This window comes from Sciurus vulgaris (genome assembly GCF_902686455.1).
Source record: "Sciurus vulgaris genome assembly, chromosome: 7".
Lineage (NCBI taxonomy): Eukaryota > Metazoa > Chordata > Mammalia > Rodentia > Sciuridae > Sciurus > Sciurus vulgaris.
Window position 1 is genome coordinate 130,088,851 of NC_136467.1, and position 17,192 is coordinate 130,106,042.

The 17,192-nt window shown below is 37.8% G+C and overlaps 1 protein-coding gene across 2 annotated transcripts; it reads right to left on the reverse strand.

Annotated features, from left to right (window-relative positions):
• Window positions 1-639: 639 nt before the first annotated feature.
• Window positions 640-12,734, reverse strand: ZKSCAN8 (zinc finger with KRAB and SCAN domains 8). Of its 2 annotated transcripts, none has more exons than XM_079148590.1 (6): window positions 12,566-12,734; window positions 7,839-8,342; window positions 7,156-7,288; window positions 5,043-5,134; window positions 4,632-4,755; window positions 640-4,003 (listed from the first exon to the last, which is right to left on the reverse strand). In XM_079148590.1, the coding sequence occupies exons 2-6, from the start codon at window positions 8,253-8,255 to the stop codon at window positions 3,045-3,047; spliced, it is 1,725 nt and encodes a 574-aa protein (XP_079004716.1). In that variant the 5' UTR covers window positions 8,256-8,342; window positions 12,566-12,734; the 3' UTR covers window positions 640-3,044. The 2 variants fall into 2 exon arrangements, with proteins under 2 accessions (XP_079004716.1, XP_079004715.1); XM_079148589.1 differs by having other exon boundaries at window positions 7,839-8,318; window positions 12,562-12,734.
• Window positions 12,735-17,192: the final 4,458 nt, after the last annotated feature.

Genomic DNA, 17,192 nt, shown 5'->3' on the forward strand with positions numbered 1-17,192 from the left:
AAATGAAAAGATGTATCCCATTTGTGTACAATGAATCAAAATGCAGTCTATAAAAATAATAAATTAAAAAAAAAAGAATCCACAGCCTTTTCTACTCTTATACCACTTGGTTATTTCTATATAATATGCTGAATCACCTTTTTTGTGGGGGGCTGGAGGGGCAATACTGAGAAGTGAACTCGGGTGCTTTACCACTGAGCCACACTCTCATTTTATGAAACAGGGTCTCACTAAGTTGCTGAGGTTGGCTTTGAATTTGTGATGTGCCTGCCTCTGTTCCTGAGTCAGCGAGATTACAGGCATATACCATCACACCTGGATAAATCACCTTTGAAAATTCTTTCAAATGACAATCTTTTCTCAAATTCACCACAGTTTAACACTTATATTCTGAGTTGTATTATTTTCTTTTCTCTGAATCTCTGCCAGATGCTTAGTAATTTTGAGATTTAAGTAGGGTACTGATATCTAAAGAGACACTGGCTAGTACATCTATAAACATTTTATTATGTTACTCTGTTAAAAGAGCTTTGTTTTAGAATCAAAGGCAAGTGTTCTAAAATATGGAAGAGGACTGTGTGGATACATACACATGTGCACACGAGTGTATTCTCCTTCTAACAATGTACCAATCACACCAGTGTATTTTCCTTCTAACAATGTACCAAACCTATTAATATTTGCATACAAGGTAGCACTGATCCCATGTAGAATTAGTATCTTACAAAGGGTAAGGCACAATTGAAGCAGAGAGCTAGGATCTACACACAGTCAGATTTACTTGTTTCTGGTTTGTTGAAATTTAAAGTACAGGGAATTAGGATGACAATCTATATGTTAAAATAAAAGAAGGGAGAATAAGAAAATAAGAATAAGAAGAGTTGGGTATGGTGGTGCAGACCTGTAATCCCAGCAACTCAGGAGGCTAAGCCAAGAGGATCATGAGTTCAAAGAGAGCCTCAGCAACTTAGAAAGACCCTAAGCAACTCAGAAAGACCCTGTCTCTAAGTCTCTAAATAAAATAAAAAAAAGGACTAGGGATGTGGTCAGTGGTTAAGTGCCTCTGGATTTAATCCCCAGTACAAAAAAAAAAAAAAAAAAAAAAAAAAAAGAAAGAAGAAAGGATAACAAAATGAACTGTTCTGAAAAAGTTAACTAGACAAACTAGGATGACAAGTGATAAGAAGGTATTGATGGTTCAATGAAATAAATGTAGATAATAATCTTGATGTTGTAGATGGTCAAGGTGGACCACAGGGAGGTAGAGAGGACTGTTATAGAGAAGAAATTTATGATTGTTCCAAAGGTGGACTTCTATGAGGTAAGATTTTATGATTTTTTTTCAGACATATCATAAAACAACATATTTATTATCCCTTTTCAGCATAGTCACAGTGTGAAATTGCATTATTTCTCTTGGAGTTTTCATCAGAACCCATGTAACTGTCTTCTGAATAGGTTTAATGTAATAATTTCAAGTTTGAAGGTTAATTTTGAAAAGCAAGTATTCAATTCCAAGCCTGGTGAATGAGTGTCTAATAAACTGCTCAAAAATGAAATATGACTAAGAATAATAGAGGGTTTTCTTGTATGGTTTATTGGGAATTCTAAGAATGTTTCAAATATATAGAGGAATAGAACTCTATTGAATATAGTATTTAGAATAAGTAGAACTACCTGATTTAAAGGACATCCTATATTGGATGCATAAAATTTGGCTTGTACTTTGTATTAGTCACTTTTCTTTATACAGTATCCCTTGGTTTACCAAAAGTCTCAAAGATGAAATACCAAGCTGTGAGTTTAATATTATGTTTTTGTTGGTAGATTACAGACACAGAATACTGATGGACTATATCAGAACTCAGAAGAATGAGGAATTGTGAGGTAATATATTCAACAAATCACCACTGTGGATATCTAAGTTATACAAACAAATGGGAAGAAATGGATAAGAAATGATGAATGAGGTGCTGAGGCCATATAAGGAGGTGGATCCAGAGTAATGATAAGACAGACAATCTATTCAGGGAGTTTGTGTAGATTGATAGGAACCTGAGAAAGCAGCACTGTAATGGGGCCAGAAGGGATGATGCCCATTCTTTTTAAGAATTGTGTCTTCTTCAACAACCAGCTGTCTCCTTTTTTTATCTTACATGATGTCATAACTAGGAGAGTGCAAATACCTTTTGTATCAGTGCACAGTGAGGATGTGGAAGGAGAGTCAGAAGTTACCAAAGTGTAACTATCCAAGCTCAAGAATAGCCGGGCAACCTCCACTCACCTCTTTCTCTGCATCACTCTCACAACCATCTAATGCGTCCACTTCCTTTGCTGACACAGGTACTGGGACTGGGGGTGGTGAAGGATACGTACAGATGCTCAATGACTTAGTGGAGTCAGTAAAGGTGATAAATGAAGAAAAATACTGGAGTGCTGTTAAAAATATAGCATTTTGAGTTCGCATGGGAATATAGATTTTCATCAATTAGAAGGAACATTAGAATAAAAAAAGAAATATGTTAAGTGTCTGTAAAATTTCCCTAGAACCAGGATCTCAGAAAGCTAAATATAAATAAAAGCCTCACAAAGAGGCTGTTTCGGATGCTGCAGCAGCTTCTTGGATCACATTAGCAGTGCAAGGGCACCTTTGGGGGAATAAATGGGAGAAGGGGATCATAGGCCATGGGAAGCAGAGGAACTAAGAGTAGCAGCCTCTCTCAAAACTATAGCTACTCACTTGAAAGACAAAGTTTAGTGCCTCAAGCCATGACAAACAAATTACTCTAATACTATTTAAATTTCTAAAAGGTAATTAGGTTGTTAGGAGCTCTACTCCATTATATATCTCTAGAGACAGTCAAGCTAATCAACCTGGGTCAAGGCACTGGGCCCAAACTACTGAAAAGCTATTCTAACTTTGCCACCACTATAGATTCTGCTACTAGATGATGATGATGAATTTTTCACTATGATGAAAGACCTTCCACCAGTGTGTTGTTTGTGAATGTTGAAAAATATTCAACATGTGACTGAAGTTTTTCCTAAACTCCTAAGGATTCAGATTTTTCTCCACTGTGGATTCTCTGATGTCGTATAAGACTTGACCTCTGAATAAAGGCTTTCCCACACTCACTACATTGATAGGGCTTCTCCCCTGTGTGGATTCTCAGATGTTGAATGAGGCCAGTGTTCCCATTGAAAGCTTTCCCACATTCTTTACATTTATAGGGTCTTTCTCCAGTGTGGATTCTCTGATGTTCAATAAGGCCTGACTTCTGACTGAAGGCCCTCCCACATTCATTGCATTTGTAGGGCTTCTCCCCAGTGTGGCTTCTCTGATGGCCAATAAGATGTGAGCTCCGCCTGAAGGTTTTCCCACATTCATCACACTCATAGGGCTTCTCCCCAGTGTGGATTCTCTGATGTCCAATGAGGTGTGAGCTATGACTGAAAGCTTTCCCACATTCATTACATTCATAGGGTCTCTCCCCACTGTGGATTCTCTGATGTAGAATAAGGCCCGCACTCTGACTGAAAGCCTTCCCACACTGATTACACTGATATGGCTTCTCCCCAGTGTGGATTCTCTGGTGCAGGATCAGGCCTGTGTTCTGACTGAAGGCTTTACCACACTCCTTACAGTGATAACGTTTTACTTTGTTGTGGATATCCTGATGGGAAAGAAGGGCTGACCTGTAACTGAAGGCTTTACCACACACGTTACACTGATAGGGTTTCTCCCCAGTGTGGATTCTCCAGTGGCGAACAAGGCCTGAGCTCTGAGCAAAGCTTTTCCCACATTCATCACACTTATGTCGTCTCTCTTGTGTGGGATTTCCCCGCTGCCTCTCTAATTTGCCCAGGTTTTGGGCTTCTCCATGTTCAAGACCCCTGGTAACATCCCCGTTGTATTTGGCAGCTGTCTCTCCATGTGGTTGTATTCCAGTAGATATTACCTGTTTTGAAGCTAATTCCTTGTTCTCATTCCTGGTCTCAACACCTGAAATAAAAATATAATAAACATCAAACCAATGTTAATTCCTATTCTCTAAGCTAGGAGAAAGGAATTGAAGATAGGAGGAAAAGGAAAGCACATATGGAATACTACAAGTAAACACAAAACTTTAGTCTCCAAAATGGCTTCTTAACAGGGGGAAGATGTGCAGAATCAAACAGAAGTACCATAGGCCAATTGGGGAAGAGGTGCCATGAAAAAAAAAAGGGATTACTGAGGGGGAACTAGAGTTGAGAAGGAATCAACTAAGAAGTGGGAAAAAACATGGAACTACTAAAAGGTCTAATGAGTGGTACAGAAATGGGCAAATACCTCAGTCATGAAAAGAAAAGGGTTAGGTGAGAAAAATCTATGTCAAGATCCTATGGGAACTGGGAGAAAAAAAAAATGCAAGAACCAAAGAGCACTAGTGAGATGTCAATTTCTATTTGGACCAATATCCAGTATTGGAGAACAAAGGTTTCAATTTAGACCTCAAGAAGTCTTAACTTGTATCCCCCTCTGTTGGATCCTAAGCTTCAACTCAACTATGTTTTCCAGAAAGCTCTCATATATATATATGTATATATATATATGTATCAAACAAAAAAACCTAATCATAAGCTATTCTTACCCAGGGAGAACATGTTTCTATAATTCTCTGGCCTGTTATCTCTACTCAGATCCTTCTGTGATGGATCAAGAAGCCACTCCTCTCGAATAAGGGACACAGCCATATCTTCAATCTTCTCCAAAGTCTGAAACAAAACAAGATCCTCATTTGGGGCATGAAATTGTTTCATAGCTCAAATCTAGAATTTCAGAGAGACCTACTGATGTTGGGAGAATATTAAGGAGTGGAAATGTACTATGTAAAGGGATCTAAATAGCTGGGAAAAGGGAAATATGCTAGATTCATTATTAATTTGTCACCATGCAAAAGAATTTGGGCAAATTCTTGAATAGGTACTACTACAGACAGTCTAGATATGGGGCAGATGCCACAAAAGTTACTAACCAGAGTGAGAAGGAGCATGCAACTCACCTGGAACCCTGCTGTGAGAAGTGTAGCTGTCACTTCCTGGTCTCTGGAACTTCCTTTCTGGGAAGGGGAAGGACTCTGAGAAGTAGACAGAACTGAGAGAGGAGAAAGGAGCTATAAATGAGACCAGTCTTGTCCTATGGTTGTGGGAGCCAGCACTTAACCATTCCAAATTATTTGTATTTCAGCATATATGCATGCTAAAGATTTTGCATATAAAGTACTGATATCTTAGACTCTGGGCTCAAACCTACAGTTGCCCACAAAACTTCTGCACTTTGATGTCCTTGAATGCAGCCTAAAGTCATGCTCAAAAATATAAAGTGAATCTGGGGGTGGTGGTACACATCTGTAATCCCAGCTACTCAGGAGGCTGACACAGGAGGATCACAACCTTGAGGCCAGTCTCAGCTTAGCAAGATCCCATTTCAAATAAAAAATAAAAAGGACTAGGGATGTAGCTCAGTGGTAAAATGCCCCTTGTTTCAACCCCTTAGTTCTTAAAAAAACAAAAAAAGAAAAAGAAAAGAAAAGGAAAAAAAAAAGCATACTGGTTTCTTATCAGGAATTCCTTTTCATTTTTCGCTACCACCCAAACTAATATCTTTGTGTTTGTGAATAGTATTCTTTTAAGTTCTAAACTCCTAGCAAATTAAAAATGAGAACCAATCTATCTCTATTAACTCAACTACCTTTCTGAAATGCCTGCCATGGCTGCCAGTATCTGCTTCCATTGGATATCAGACCACTTATTACCAAAGCAAACATAGACTGTGTCTTGAGTAACAAGCTTTTGCACTTCAGATAAGAATTATACTAGTAACTGAGTTTCTATGCTTCTTTTGAAATATTAAAATTCACTTACATACAATAAACAACTACAAAGCACATATATGAAAAAAATGTAATGCAGGGGAAGATGAGATTGAAACATATTATTCTTGCAAGAAAGTAAGGAAATTCTCAAAAAATGACAGGGAAATGTCCAAAGGCCACAGGAGTCAGAAAGATGAGGCCTCCTCTGGCCAAATTTAAGACAATGTAAGCATCAACAGAAAGACTGTAACAGAATATTTATAGGATAAATAAGAATTCCCAAGTCCATACTGATAATATAATAAAAGAAGGAAATGCTTTCCCTTAAAATAAACAAAAAATAAATGTAGAAGGAATGACAGTTAAAAAAAAATCATCATTTCTAACCAGCTTAGTAATCACTGACTCAGTGAAGAAGCATCAATAAATACCGAAACTTGTATTTTTTTAGTAGCAAAGTTTGAGGAGAACTGTGATTACACAAACTCAGTAATATGTCTCCACAAATTACTTATTAATTGCAAAGAGAAAATCAGTGAATTTACAATGATTAACCTAACAAGAATAACCTTAATCAAGTCATCAAAGACAATATCACCAATAGGACAAATTTCTGTTGTACCCCCTGAGAAGGATCTAAATCACTTTTGAAGTGTTCCAGCCAAATAAATACAACTTGTATCTAAACATGAGAAAATATTATGTGAACCCAAATTGCAGCTGTTCTACAAAACAAAACAAAACAAAACAAACCTAACCTGTATTCTTCAAAACTGTCATGGCATGAGAGGGAAAGAAAGAATGAGAAACTATGCCAAATTAAAGGATCCTAAAAAGAATCACACTAAAATTGTAATTTTTTGTCTTATGCTAGACTGGACCAGAAAAAAAATTATTGGGGCAACTGGCAAAATATGAACTATGGACAAGATTAGTATTGTATCAGTTCTGCATTTCCTAATTGTGTTCAATTTATTGTAGTTATCTAAGAAATGCCCATGTTTGAGGAAATGTGCATTTCAGTATTTACAAATGACATGTTACCAGCAAAATCTCAAAAATGTCCATGTTGTAAATACACTGGGGTAACAGAAATGTGTGACTACTTAAAACACCTCTAAATTCTTTACTATGTTCATAAGTTTACCACTAGGATTAACAGCCTGCATTTGAAATGTAGATAAACATTTAAAATCAGACATTGGGCTGGCCTGTAAACAGCAGTTCTAGTTTCTGGTTTTCCAGGAACTAGACAGGTCCCAAATGTGCTTTTTCATTTCTATGAAATCTGACTCCTCACCTCTCTCCTGTGGCCCTTGTGATTTATGCTGGGTTATCACAGGTTGGAGCTGAGTACTTGGAGGTTCTGGTGCAGATTCTGAAGGTACCACTTCCTCCCAGTGTACCCTATGTCCATGTGCACGAGCTGGGACCTGGAAACAATGGGACAGTAGGATTATAAGGAATCCCTTTGAGAAATGAAGTGAACAACATAAGAGGACCAACAGCCTATCTACAGGGATACACACTTGGGGAAGGAAGCAGTAGGATTTCATTTACTTCCCAGGGGCAGCAAAGAATACAAACATGTAAACTAGCATAGAAAGAAAGGCATTTCTTCTCGGTTACTGAATGGAAAGAGTTTTGCCCTCCCTGCTACATAGAACACCAATATTTTGTGTACCCAGGCCAGGGGAAGAAACAGAAACCGAAAGCAGTGCCACAAAGTGGCAAAAATCCTTTTGATGAGGAACTAGGGACACTTGAGCTCTGATTTCATATCTATCTTTTAATTATTTGGGTGCTCCTGAAAAGATAATTTAAGCTTCCTATCTTAAACTTTTCATGTTCCCATCTGGCAAACAGAAACAATACAATTGTAGGGATGTCATGATGATAAAAGTATGGATTACACCCTTTACAAAAATAAAATACGCAGTTTCCAGAACTCCCACAGTCATAGCATGTATAACTTCTACTTACGGGCCGTCCTAGTATATCAATCTGTCTTTCCAAATCCTCCAATAGGGTCACCACTTCTTCTCCATTTTCTAACTGATGTTCCTTAACTAGAGTCTGCAGCTCCTCAGGCAGGATAGTGAGGAACTGCTCCAGCACCAGCAGCTCCAGGATCTGCTCCTTGGAGTTCAAATCTGGCCTCAGCCACTGATGGCAAAGTGCCCGGAGCTGGATCAGAGCCTCTCGGGGTCCTAGAGTCTCTTGGTAGCATAATTGTCTGAAGCGTAGGCGGAACAGTTCTTGGCCAGGAGGGTTATTTTCATGCAGGCTAGATTCTGGGTCCCAATCATGATCCTCCTCTACCTTGACGATGACAAGGTCCTCTTCAGGAGCCTGGTCTGGTGGAGATGGGGCTGAAGGTTTTCTTGATTCTGCAGCCATTTAGGGCCAGAAAAGCTCAGGAGACTTGTTTCCACTACCTTCTTTTCCTTCTTTAGATAGAACCTTCTGAAGGCCTCAAGAATACTTCTTCAGAAAGAGAAAATAAAAAATAGCGTTAAGGCAAGTCACAAGTCATAATGACTTATTAAGACAGTGTAGCAAGCTCCACCCCCAAGACATAGACTTCATGACTCAACTATTTTATGTGTTCCAGAAATGACTTCTTACATCTCCTTAATCTGTCATCCCAAACCCACCCAGGAAATATCCCTTCCTTCTGTTTTCTCTGCTGGAACTTGGAGGATAGTTAACAAAGCAGGAAACCAGGGAGACTGGGACTAACTGAAATTCTGTGTTCAACTTTAGCTTGTCCTTTAATTCCTTTTAGCATTTTTTTTTTTAAACACCAGTTACACTAAACTGTTTCTACACACTTTTTCAACCTGTCCCTCACTCTCAATAGATGAGACCAATTTCCACATAATCTAGCTCAATATCTAGAAGTTTCCTCTTCCCCACCTAACATTTAGCGTCATGCCTGTGCCCCCCCCCCCCCCCCCCCCCAATTTCCTCCTATCTCAAGACTAACTTCTACTTTGGACATCAAGTGTAGCTCTAGAATTCTTTTTGTAACAGTGCATCTCTAAGGAATCTGGATGACCCAGGAACACCTACAATGCAAAAACTGAATCTCACACACCAATAACCTTCTAAAATATAAATAAGTACATATTCTTTTCAGTCTGGAATCTTTCATTTTGCATAATACATTTAAAATTACACAACACTGTATGTATTGATAGTTTATTCATTGTACAAATCTGTTTATCCATTCCTCAATTGAGAGATAATTTATTTCCATTTTTTATGATTATGAATAAAGCCACTATGTACATGTGTACCTTAGTTTTTGTGTGAATATATTATTTCACTTGGGTACATTATCCAAAACTAAATTTGTTGGGTCATAAATGTGCATGTATAAAAGTACCAAACTGTTTTTCAAAGTGGCTGTAACATATTACATTGCACTAGCAATAAATGAGAGGTACTAGTGCTCACCATCCTTGCCAGCACCTGATGATTGCTTTTTAAAAAAAAAAAATTTAGATATTCTGTAGGTAGTAGTATCTTATGATTTTAATTTGCACTTCCCTACCCACCTGTAGATGCTGAGCATCTTTTTATGTACTCATTTGCTACCTGTTTATTCTCTTTAGTAAAGTATCTATTGGAAACCTTTGCCTATTTTTTTCCCCAAATTTTGAGAATTCCTTATATAGTCTAGATACAAGTGCTTTATGAGATATGTGATTTACAAATATGTCTTCCTTTTATTCTTTAAATAGTGACATTTGGAGAATACAAGTCTATAATTTTTTTGAAGTCTAATTCATCAATTTTTTTTTCTTTTTCTTTTAAAGGACTGTTGCTAATGCCCTACCTAAGACTCTTTGCTTAACCCAAAATCACAAGGATTTTCTTCTAGAAGTTTTATGTTTTACATTTTAAATTTTCCTCAGAGTTTGAGGTATGGATATGGGTTCTTATTTTTTCCATTGCACACTTATATCAATTTGTTCTAGCACCATTTGCAGACCTTTATCTACTGTCTTTGTATCTCTTGTCAAAAGTCAATTGGACCATATATATGTGGGTCCAATTCTAGACTCTATATTCTGTTCCCTTGAACTAGATATCTATCCTTTCACAGATATAAAACTGTTTAGGTTGTTGTGGATTATCAAGTCTTAAAATCAAGCAGTATGAGTCTTGCAACTTTGTTATTTTTGTCTTTTCTAGTTCTGTTAAAAATTCTGGAATAGGATTCTTATTGAGTGTATAGTTAATTTTAAGAATATCTTTTCTCTCTTCCTTTCTTCTTCTTCTTCTTCTTCTTCTTCTTTTTTTTTTGGTGGTACTGAGGATCAAACCTTGAGTTTCACATATGGTTGGCAGGTGCTCTACCTCTGAGTCACAACTGCAGCCAGGGATATCTTAATATTGATAACAATGTTAGAAATGATATCTTAACATTACTGAGCTTTCCATTTCATGAATCTTGATCCTGCTCTTCATTTAAGTCTTTGACTTCTTTCATTAATGCCCAAATGACCTCTCCCCGCCCCCAGCTCTTTGTAACACCTGCTTTTTAATGACATCAAGTTTCAGCACTGAGACAACATAAACAGTTCTCTGTTCTGGGCTTTGAGAGGGACAGAAATCACATTTCCCTTCTGAGTTAAGTCAAAAGCTTGTCTTTCAAATAAATAAACCTCCTATCTAACACTGCAAATCCAAATCCAGTCTCCTTTAAGGACCAGAATCCCCAACACACCTGATGCCTTTCTGTTATTACTCACTGCCCTCCATACAGGCCCAGGATCTACTTCTGCTGGGGTCTGTGGTCTTGCCCTGAGAAGAATCTTTCTGGGCCAGACATCCAATACTGACCTTCACCTGGGTGTGGGGGAAACCATGATTTTGCATAAACCTTAACAGGCAACTTTGTTTCTAATTACTTATCTTTAAAAGGTAAAACAAAACACTATCACTCATATTGGAAGTTATTTATTTCTCTACTACTCTATATCTATCTACATAAATGTACACTGCTTTTCCATAATTGTATTATTATTAGTTGCCAGGGAGTTGTGACTTCCTAACTTAAATGCATATTCCTCATGGGTACAGATTTATCTTATTAATAAAATCAAAGAATATTACAGAATTTTATTTACAATACCTAACAGAGAATATGTCTAGGTTTCTTATAAGAGGGTTAGAAACAAAAATCCGAGGTCCAAAAAAGAGTTTAATTTCATGCCCTATTTTTTTGTGGGACATGTGTGTCTCTGGTTTCTATCCTTGGTAAAGACATTATCTCTTGCCTAAGGTTGTAGTGGTTATCTTTGGTTATGCTTTCTCCCATTCATGTTCCACAGTGTTACAGTTGTGGGTTGAATTGTATCCCCCAAAAAGATAGACATCCTAACCTCTGGGGCATGTAAATGTGACCTTACTTGGCATTAGGGTCTTTGCAGATATAATCAAGTTAAGATGAAGTTATACTGGAATAAGGTGGGTCTTTAATGCAATATGACTATTATATTTTTAAGGGAAGAGACACAGATACTCACAGAAGGAGAAAGTCATGTCTTAAGAGGTCTCCTCCTCACAGACCTATAGATGGAAGAGAGATATTTGACTACAGAGCAGAGACAGAGTTACACATCTGCAAGCCAAAAAAATTCCAACAATCACTAGTAAGAACAAGAAGCTAGAAAAGAACAGCCCTGAGGACACTTTGATTTTAGATTTCTAGTTTCCCTATTTGTCAAAGAATAAACTTCTGTAGCATTGAGTCATTAAATTTGTGATACTCTGTTATGACATCTCAGGAAACTAATATACTGCCAAGGAGACTTTTAACAAGTAAGTAATATAACATCTCCTTTAGAATCTTTCAATAGGGAACCTAACTCTAGCAAGATCAAGGAAAACTAGGTAAAGCAAATATATGTTTTAGTTATCTTAGATTGCATTAGTTGAATGCTTCAACGCCTACACTTTTTACATTTAACCACACAAAACTTCAAAATGTGTGCATTTGCTAATACAGTCCTCCATAGATGTGCTCAAAGGAAGTAATCAAACAAACAAAAAATACATTTTTAGAGGTGGTGGTGCAAGTAGTATGACAAAAATTATTCTTTATTGACTTGAGTTTTGGAAAGGGGACCTTCCCACAGAGTTCTTGGGCATTCACTTCGGTTAAGTTTAATAATAAGCCAAGTATTCTGAATAATGTCGAACTCTATATTATTCTGAAATTGTTGAAAATGTTTCTTTTGTCCAATTATTCTCAACACACCACCAAGAGAAAACCTAACAGCAAAAATGGATAACTGAGGCTTCTACAACAAAACAGATCTTTTAAAAAAACAAATGATTTTATTGAAACTAATAAGTAAAATTTCTAAGTTAAAATAATTTAGACCGTGGAAATAGTCGGATAAAAGATAACGCGGGGACAATTCCTTATATTAAGACAAGATCGATGGCAAAATCATACCACAAAACGAATGGCTGTGAAGAAGGCGAGCCTCCATAACAGTTTCCCTCGCAAAAAGTTTGGGGACGTGTATCGGCCTGAGGTAACAAAAAGCGAACCCACAGAGTGGGACTCAGGCGTAGTCGCCGACACCGCACAGGCGCTCTCTCCGGACCCCTCAGGCCTGTCGTTAGCTGCGGCCTGCTCCGGCCACAAAGCGACCCCTTTCTCCGGCCTGGAGCCCGACTGTACTCACCGCGAGTTCTAGAGGCTGCGTGGGGTGGGGACAGGGGGATGCAAAGGGTGGACAGATCCAAAGAAAGGGAGCGGAGAAAACAGAACGAAAACCTCACTCGGACCAGGCCTCTCGAGCCACCAACTTCCAAACCTGTGGAGGCACAACACCGGCCAGCACGCATCTTGCCCCAAAGGTACTTCCGGGAGCTCTCTAGGAATCTAGGAGGTCTGACAGCTCTATGGTCGGACGACTGAGGGGACCAAAGCAGCGTATTCCTCCAGGGCGGTACACTGTGCCTTGGGCTCCTCTTGCGTCTGTGTATTGCGAAGTGCTGCTGGACACCGTGAACGTCCTGGAGAATAATGAATTTGGATATCACCTGTGCTTTGCGCGCCTGGTGAACTCAGGAGTCCCCAGGGGCAGGTCCGAGGGCTAAAGCCAGGGCTGGCAACAGGAGGGATGCTAATAACTCATTCGAGTTTGGCCCTCTTAGTTACTTTGTATTTTACTGTTTTCGCTTCACGATTATATCAAGTCCTCCATAGACTGCAAATTTCTTGAGTAATTCTTGCTACTCCTATGTTCTGTAAATCCCTATGGCAGCTAGGAATAGTACACTTTATATTCAATAACTAATTGCAATTGAACACAAATCCTTTTTGCATTTTTACATATTTTTCCATCCTTCCCTATGGTAATGAATTGCAATCTCTTGGAAAACCACCTTTACCGCTTGCTTCTTAAATGCTAAATCTGTCATCTAAGAATCAGGAATGGGCCACATTTTAAGACCACAAAATTCAGGGGACAAATCTGTGTTCATTATTTATATACCTCTTGTACAAAAGCTTTTAACTTCCAGACTAAATAGGACTTGTGAGGTGGACTTTTGTCCACCTTGTGAGGAGGACTTTTGTGTTTTGGTCCCACTTTTTAAAATTTATTTTTTTATTCCTTCCTTCAGTACTTTTCCTAATTATCCATTTTTACTGAGTTCTCAGATGCCCCTTTCAAAACTTTACCTAATTTCCATCTTTGTCATCTTTTGCTGGTAGCCACCTCCAATGTTTCTAGCCCTTCCTCATTTCTAACTCCGAGATATCTTGCCTCCCCTTCCAGGATAAAATCTTAGTAGTTCTGATTTTTTTTTTTTTTAATGGGTCTGTCATCTAATCATCACACCAAAACAAATAAATAACGAAAAACACAGAAGTGTCAGTGTTTCTGGATTCTTTCAAAGCCCTTATTTTTGCTCTTTATTTCACAGTTCTTGCCTCCAACTGAGATGGTACTGGAGGTAACAAACAACAGACTAGAAGTCCACTTTCAGATTTCTACATTTAATTTTTTTTTTTTTCTTTAGGTGCTGGGGAACCCTGGGCTTCAAGTGTGCTGGGTAAGTGTTTATCACTAAGATACTGTCTTGAAAAATAATAATAATTTTTAACAATAGCAAAGATATTACGAGCTAACTTAAGTAGTATATCTTATGAAAACTAATAATGTTTTCCTAAACAAAAAATTTAGTGAGTGGAGTGGAATTAATCTCTTTAATGTCTTTTTTAAAAAATGGTTTATGGATTCTTGTAACTGCTTCTTCAATCTTTCACTTTTGCTCAGTGTCCCCTGCTCTAGAAGTGTACTTCCTCTTCACTTTATTAAAGGTTTCATTAAAGCTTTAATCAGAAAACTTTCTCTAAGAATCCAAAAGTAAGGTGAATAAAAACAAGAAAATGAGAGAAAGGATATAAAGAGAAAAGAATATGGCTTATTTCAAGATGGAGTTGGAAGAATGATACATATATGGCTCCCTTTCCCTCCCAAAAACCTACTAAAATGTCTGAAAAACTAAAAATGAATTATAAACAGAAGAATGTAATTAGTGGGTCAGAAATTTAAGGAGTTGATGGAAAATAGCCAATGGGGATGAGATTGAGATCAATTAGAATGAAACTGGGAGAAGCAGAGGAAGCAGCCAGGGCCAAGTGTTTGTAAGGATCCCTAGAGAAGATCTGACCATAGGACCAACAAATAAAGGGGAAGAGTGGGTCATTCATTTAAGAACAGCATTTGGGGCAGTTGTATATTCCCTTCCTAACTGGTAGTTGAGTTGTTTGTCTTCCAACTGCAGCTTGATTCCTGCTTTCTAAAACAAGTGGGAGGGCTCTTTCTAAAAAAAAAAAAAAAAAAAAAAAAGCCTAAAAAAAACATAGCAGAATTTAAGATTACTCTGGACCTTTACAGTGAAACAAGGAGGCAGAAAGATAGAGTACTGCTTAGGAATAAAGTATTATGAAATTCATCACCCCAGAGAAAGTAGTTTTCATTTTTGGTAATTGTAGTTGTCCTCAACTGCTCTGTAATCTCCCTGTTCATTTACTCCAAAGAAAGTGCTGCCCATTATGTAAACATCATTGAGTGTTATTAATTTTACTAGTTTCTGAATTATACAGGCTCTTGAGCCCTCCTTGATTTACTGAGATGAAGGATGGAGATATAAGAGAAGCCATCAGAGCCAGCACATTTCTTCTTTGAAATGTCACTCTTCTGCATTAACATAACAACCAACCTTAGTTCTAATTACTGCATACCTTCATGATTGCAACAGCCGAGAGATCGTCTTAATTATTCCAAATATGGTTATTAAGTTCATGTCCTTAAATATCATTATCATTCTCCCAGTCACTAACTGAGTGACTCCTTATCTCCTATGAAAACAAATTTAAACTTCTCTGCCTTTTGTTTTTTGTTATCTTTAAAAATTAAAATAAGAGATAATAAAAATTTATAATCCAGAAGTATATATAAAAAAGCTGACCCCCAGATTGCTATTAAAGTTTGGGGAGAAAATTCCCCAAATCCTAGATTTTCTCCAAGTCTTGTGGCAGATATTCGAGATTATCTCTTCAAGGATGTTTTATCAACTTTCAGGGCAGGTTTGTTTCCCAAGCAGGACAATATAAATAAAACCTTGCCAGGTGTGGTGACATGCCTGTAATCCCAGACACTTGGGAGGGTGAGGCAGGAGGATTTCAAGTTCAAGGCCATCCTCAGCAACTTAGTGAGACATGTCTCAAAAAATAAAAAGGACTCTGGGGATTGGGGATGTGACTCAATGGTTAAGAACCCCTGGGTTCAATCCTCAGTACAAAAAAAAAAAAAGAAAGGCTCACTTTGGGGCAAGATTGAGCAAAGACTGGGGGTTCCTCTGCTAGGATGCAAAAGCACCTGTGTGAGCAATTTACTCAGCCCCCACTACATCACCTCTTTGGTGTTGGAGAAGAAGAGAACATGAAGCTCATGCCTGTGTCATTAAGCAATAAAGTCTTTTGTTTCTCATCTGGGAGTCTGGTGTTTTTTGCTAGTATTCATAAAACTGGCAAGTTAAATTGTTAGCGTGAAAGTATGGATAAAATCTTCACAGCTTTTCTACATAAAAAATCACTGTTAAGCTTGGAATGCATCCGTTTCCTTTACATGTACAGATACCATACATAATTACTCCATCTTAGTGTAGTTTTCCTCCAAAAATGGAAAACAATATATATCCTAGGACATAGTAATTATTCCTGAATTGACATTTAAATTTTTTTTCATTTTTTTTTCCATTCCAGCTGCCTTTTGCAGTCCCAGCTGCCTTTTGCCTTCTAGAATATCCATCTCCATACCCTACAATCATGCTCACATTTCCCCAGTACGCCCAATTCAAAGAACTTGCCTTGTTATTCCCTACTCATTATAAGCATGGTCTGTTATTCTATAACAGCTTATTCTCTCTTTTCTCCCTCAGATTTTAATCATTCCATTTTGCACTGGTCACACTGTTTTAGATTACTTGTTATTATCACTTTTTCTGTCAAAAAGAGTAAAGGTTCCTTTGGTTTAGGTGTTTAATATTTGTCCCAAGATCTCCTTCTCAATTCTGGTAGTGGTAGCCCTTGAAATATGCAGATGTTTTATAGTAAAGTGGTTTGACTCGTTTTATCAAGTAGCTAAATTAATCCATCAGATTCCTTACTGTTAATCTTAATTCCTTCTCCCTGGATGGATCTTCACTCACCCAAGTACTTATCAAGTGCCCACTGTGTGCTAAATGAGGTGAAAGATTTGGGATGAGCACGTATGTGAGACTCTCAACTAGTCAATCTCTTGCATTCTTCTTGATTTCTTCCTTATCCATGTCCTCACTTTTCTTTATATATACTCCAGAAAAAAGTTGGTTAATAAGTCCCATTTGTCTTGACATAGATGAGCGTCATAGCAGAAATGTCCAAAGCAGGCAGGAAATGTCCAAAGACTTTATGTGCACTCTCATTCTATGAAAGATACCATGTTAATTATCCTGATTTAAACAAAAGAGGAAACTGAAGCTTGGAGGGGTTAAAAAAATTGTCTTAGGCCCTAACTGAAAAGTGGTGGGGTCAGAATTTTAACCCAGGTTTAAAGGATTCTATTGCTGGCACTCTTTGAAAGCAAATGAAAGAGACTATAAGGAAAAAAAAGAAAAAAATACCACCACCACTCCCCTTCCCGCCCCCCCCCCCAAAAAAAGAGTCAGACCTCATCGGATCAGCGATGCTTTATTATGCAGCGGAGGGGCCTTAGCAAGAGGAAAGGGTCTGAGTTTTATAGGGTTTAACAGGGC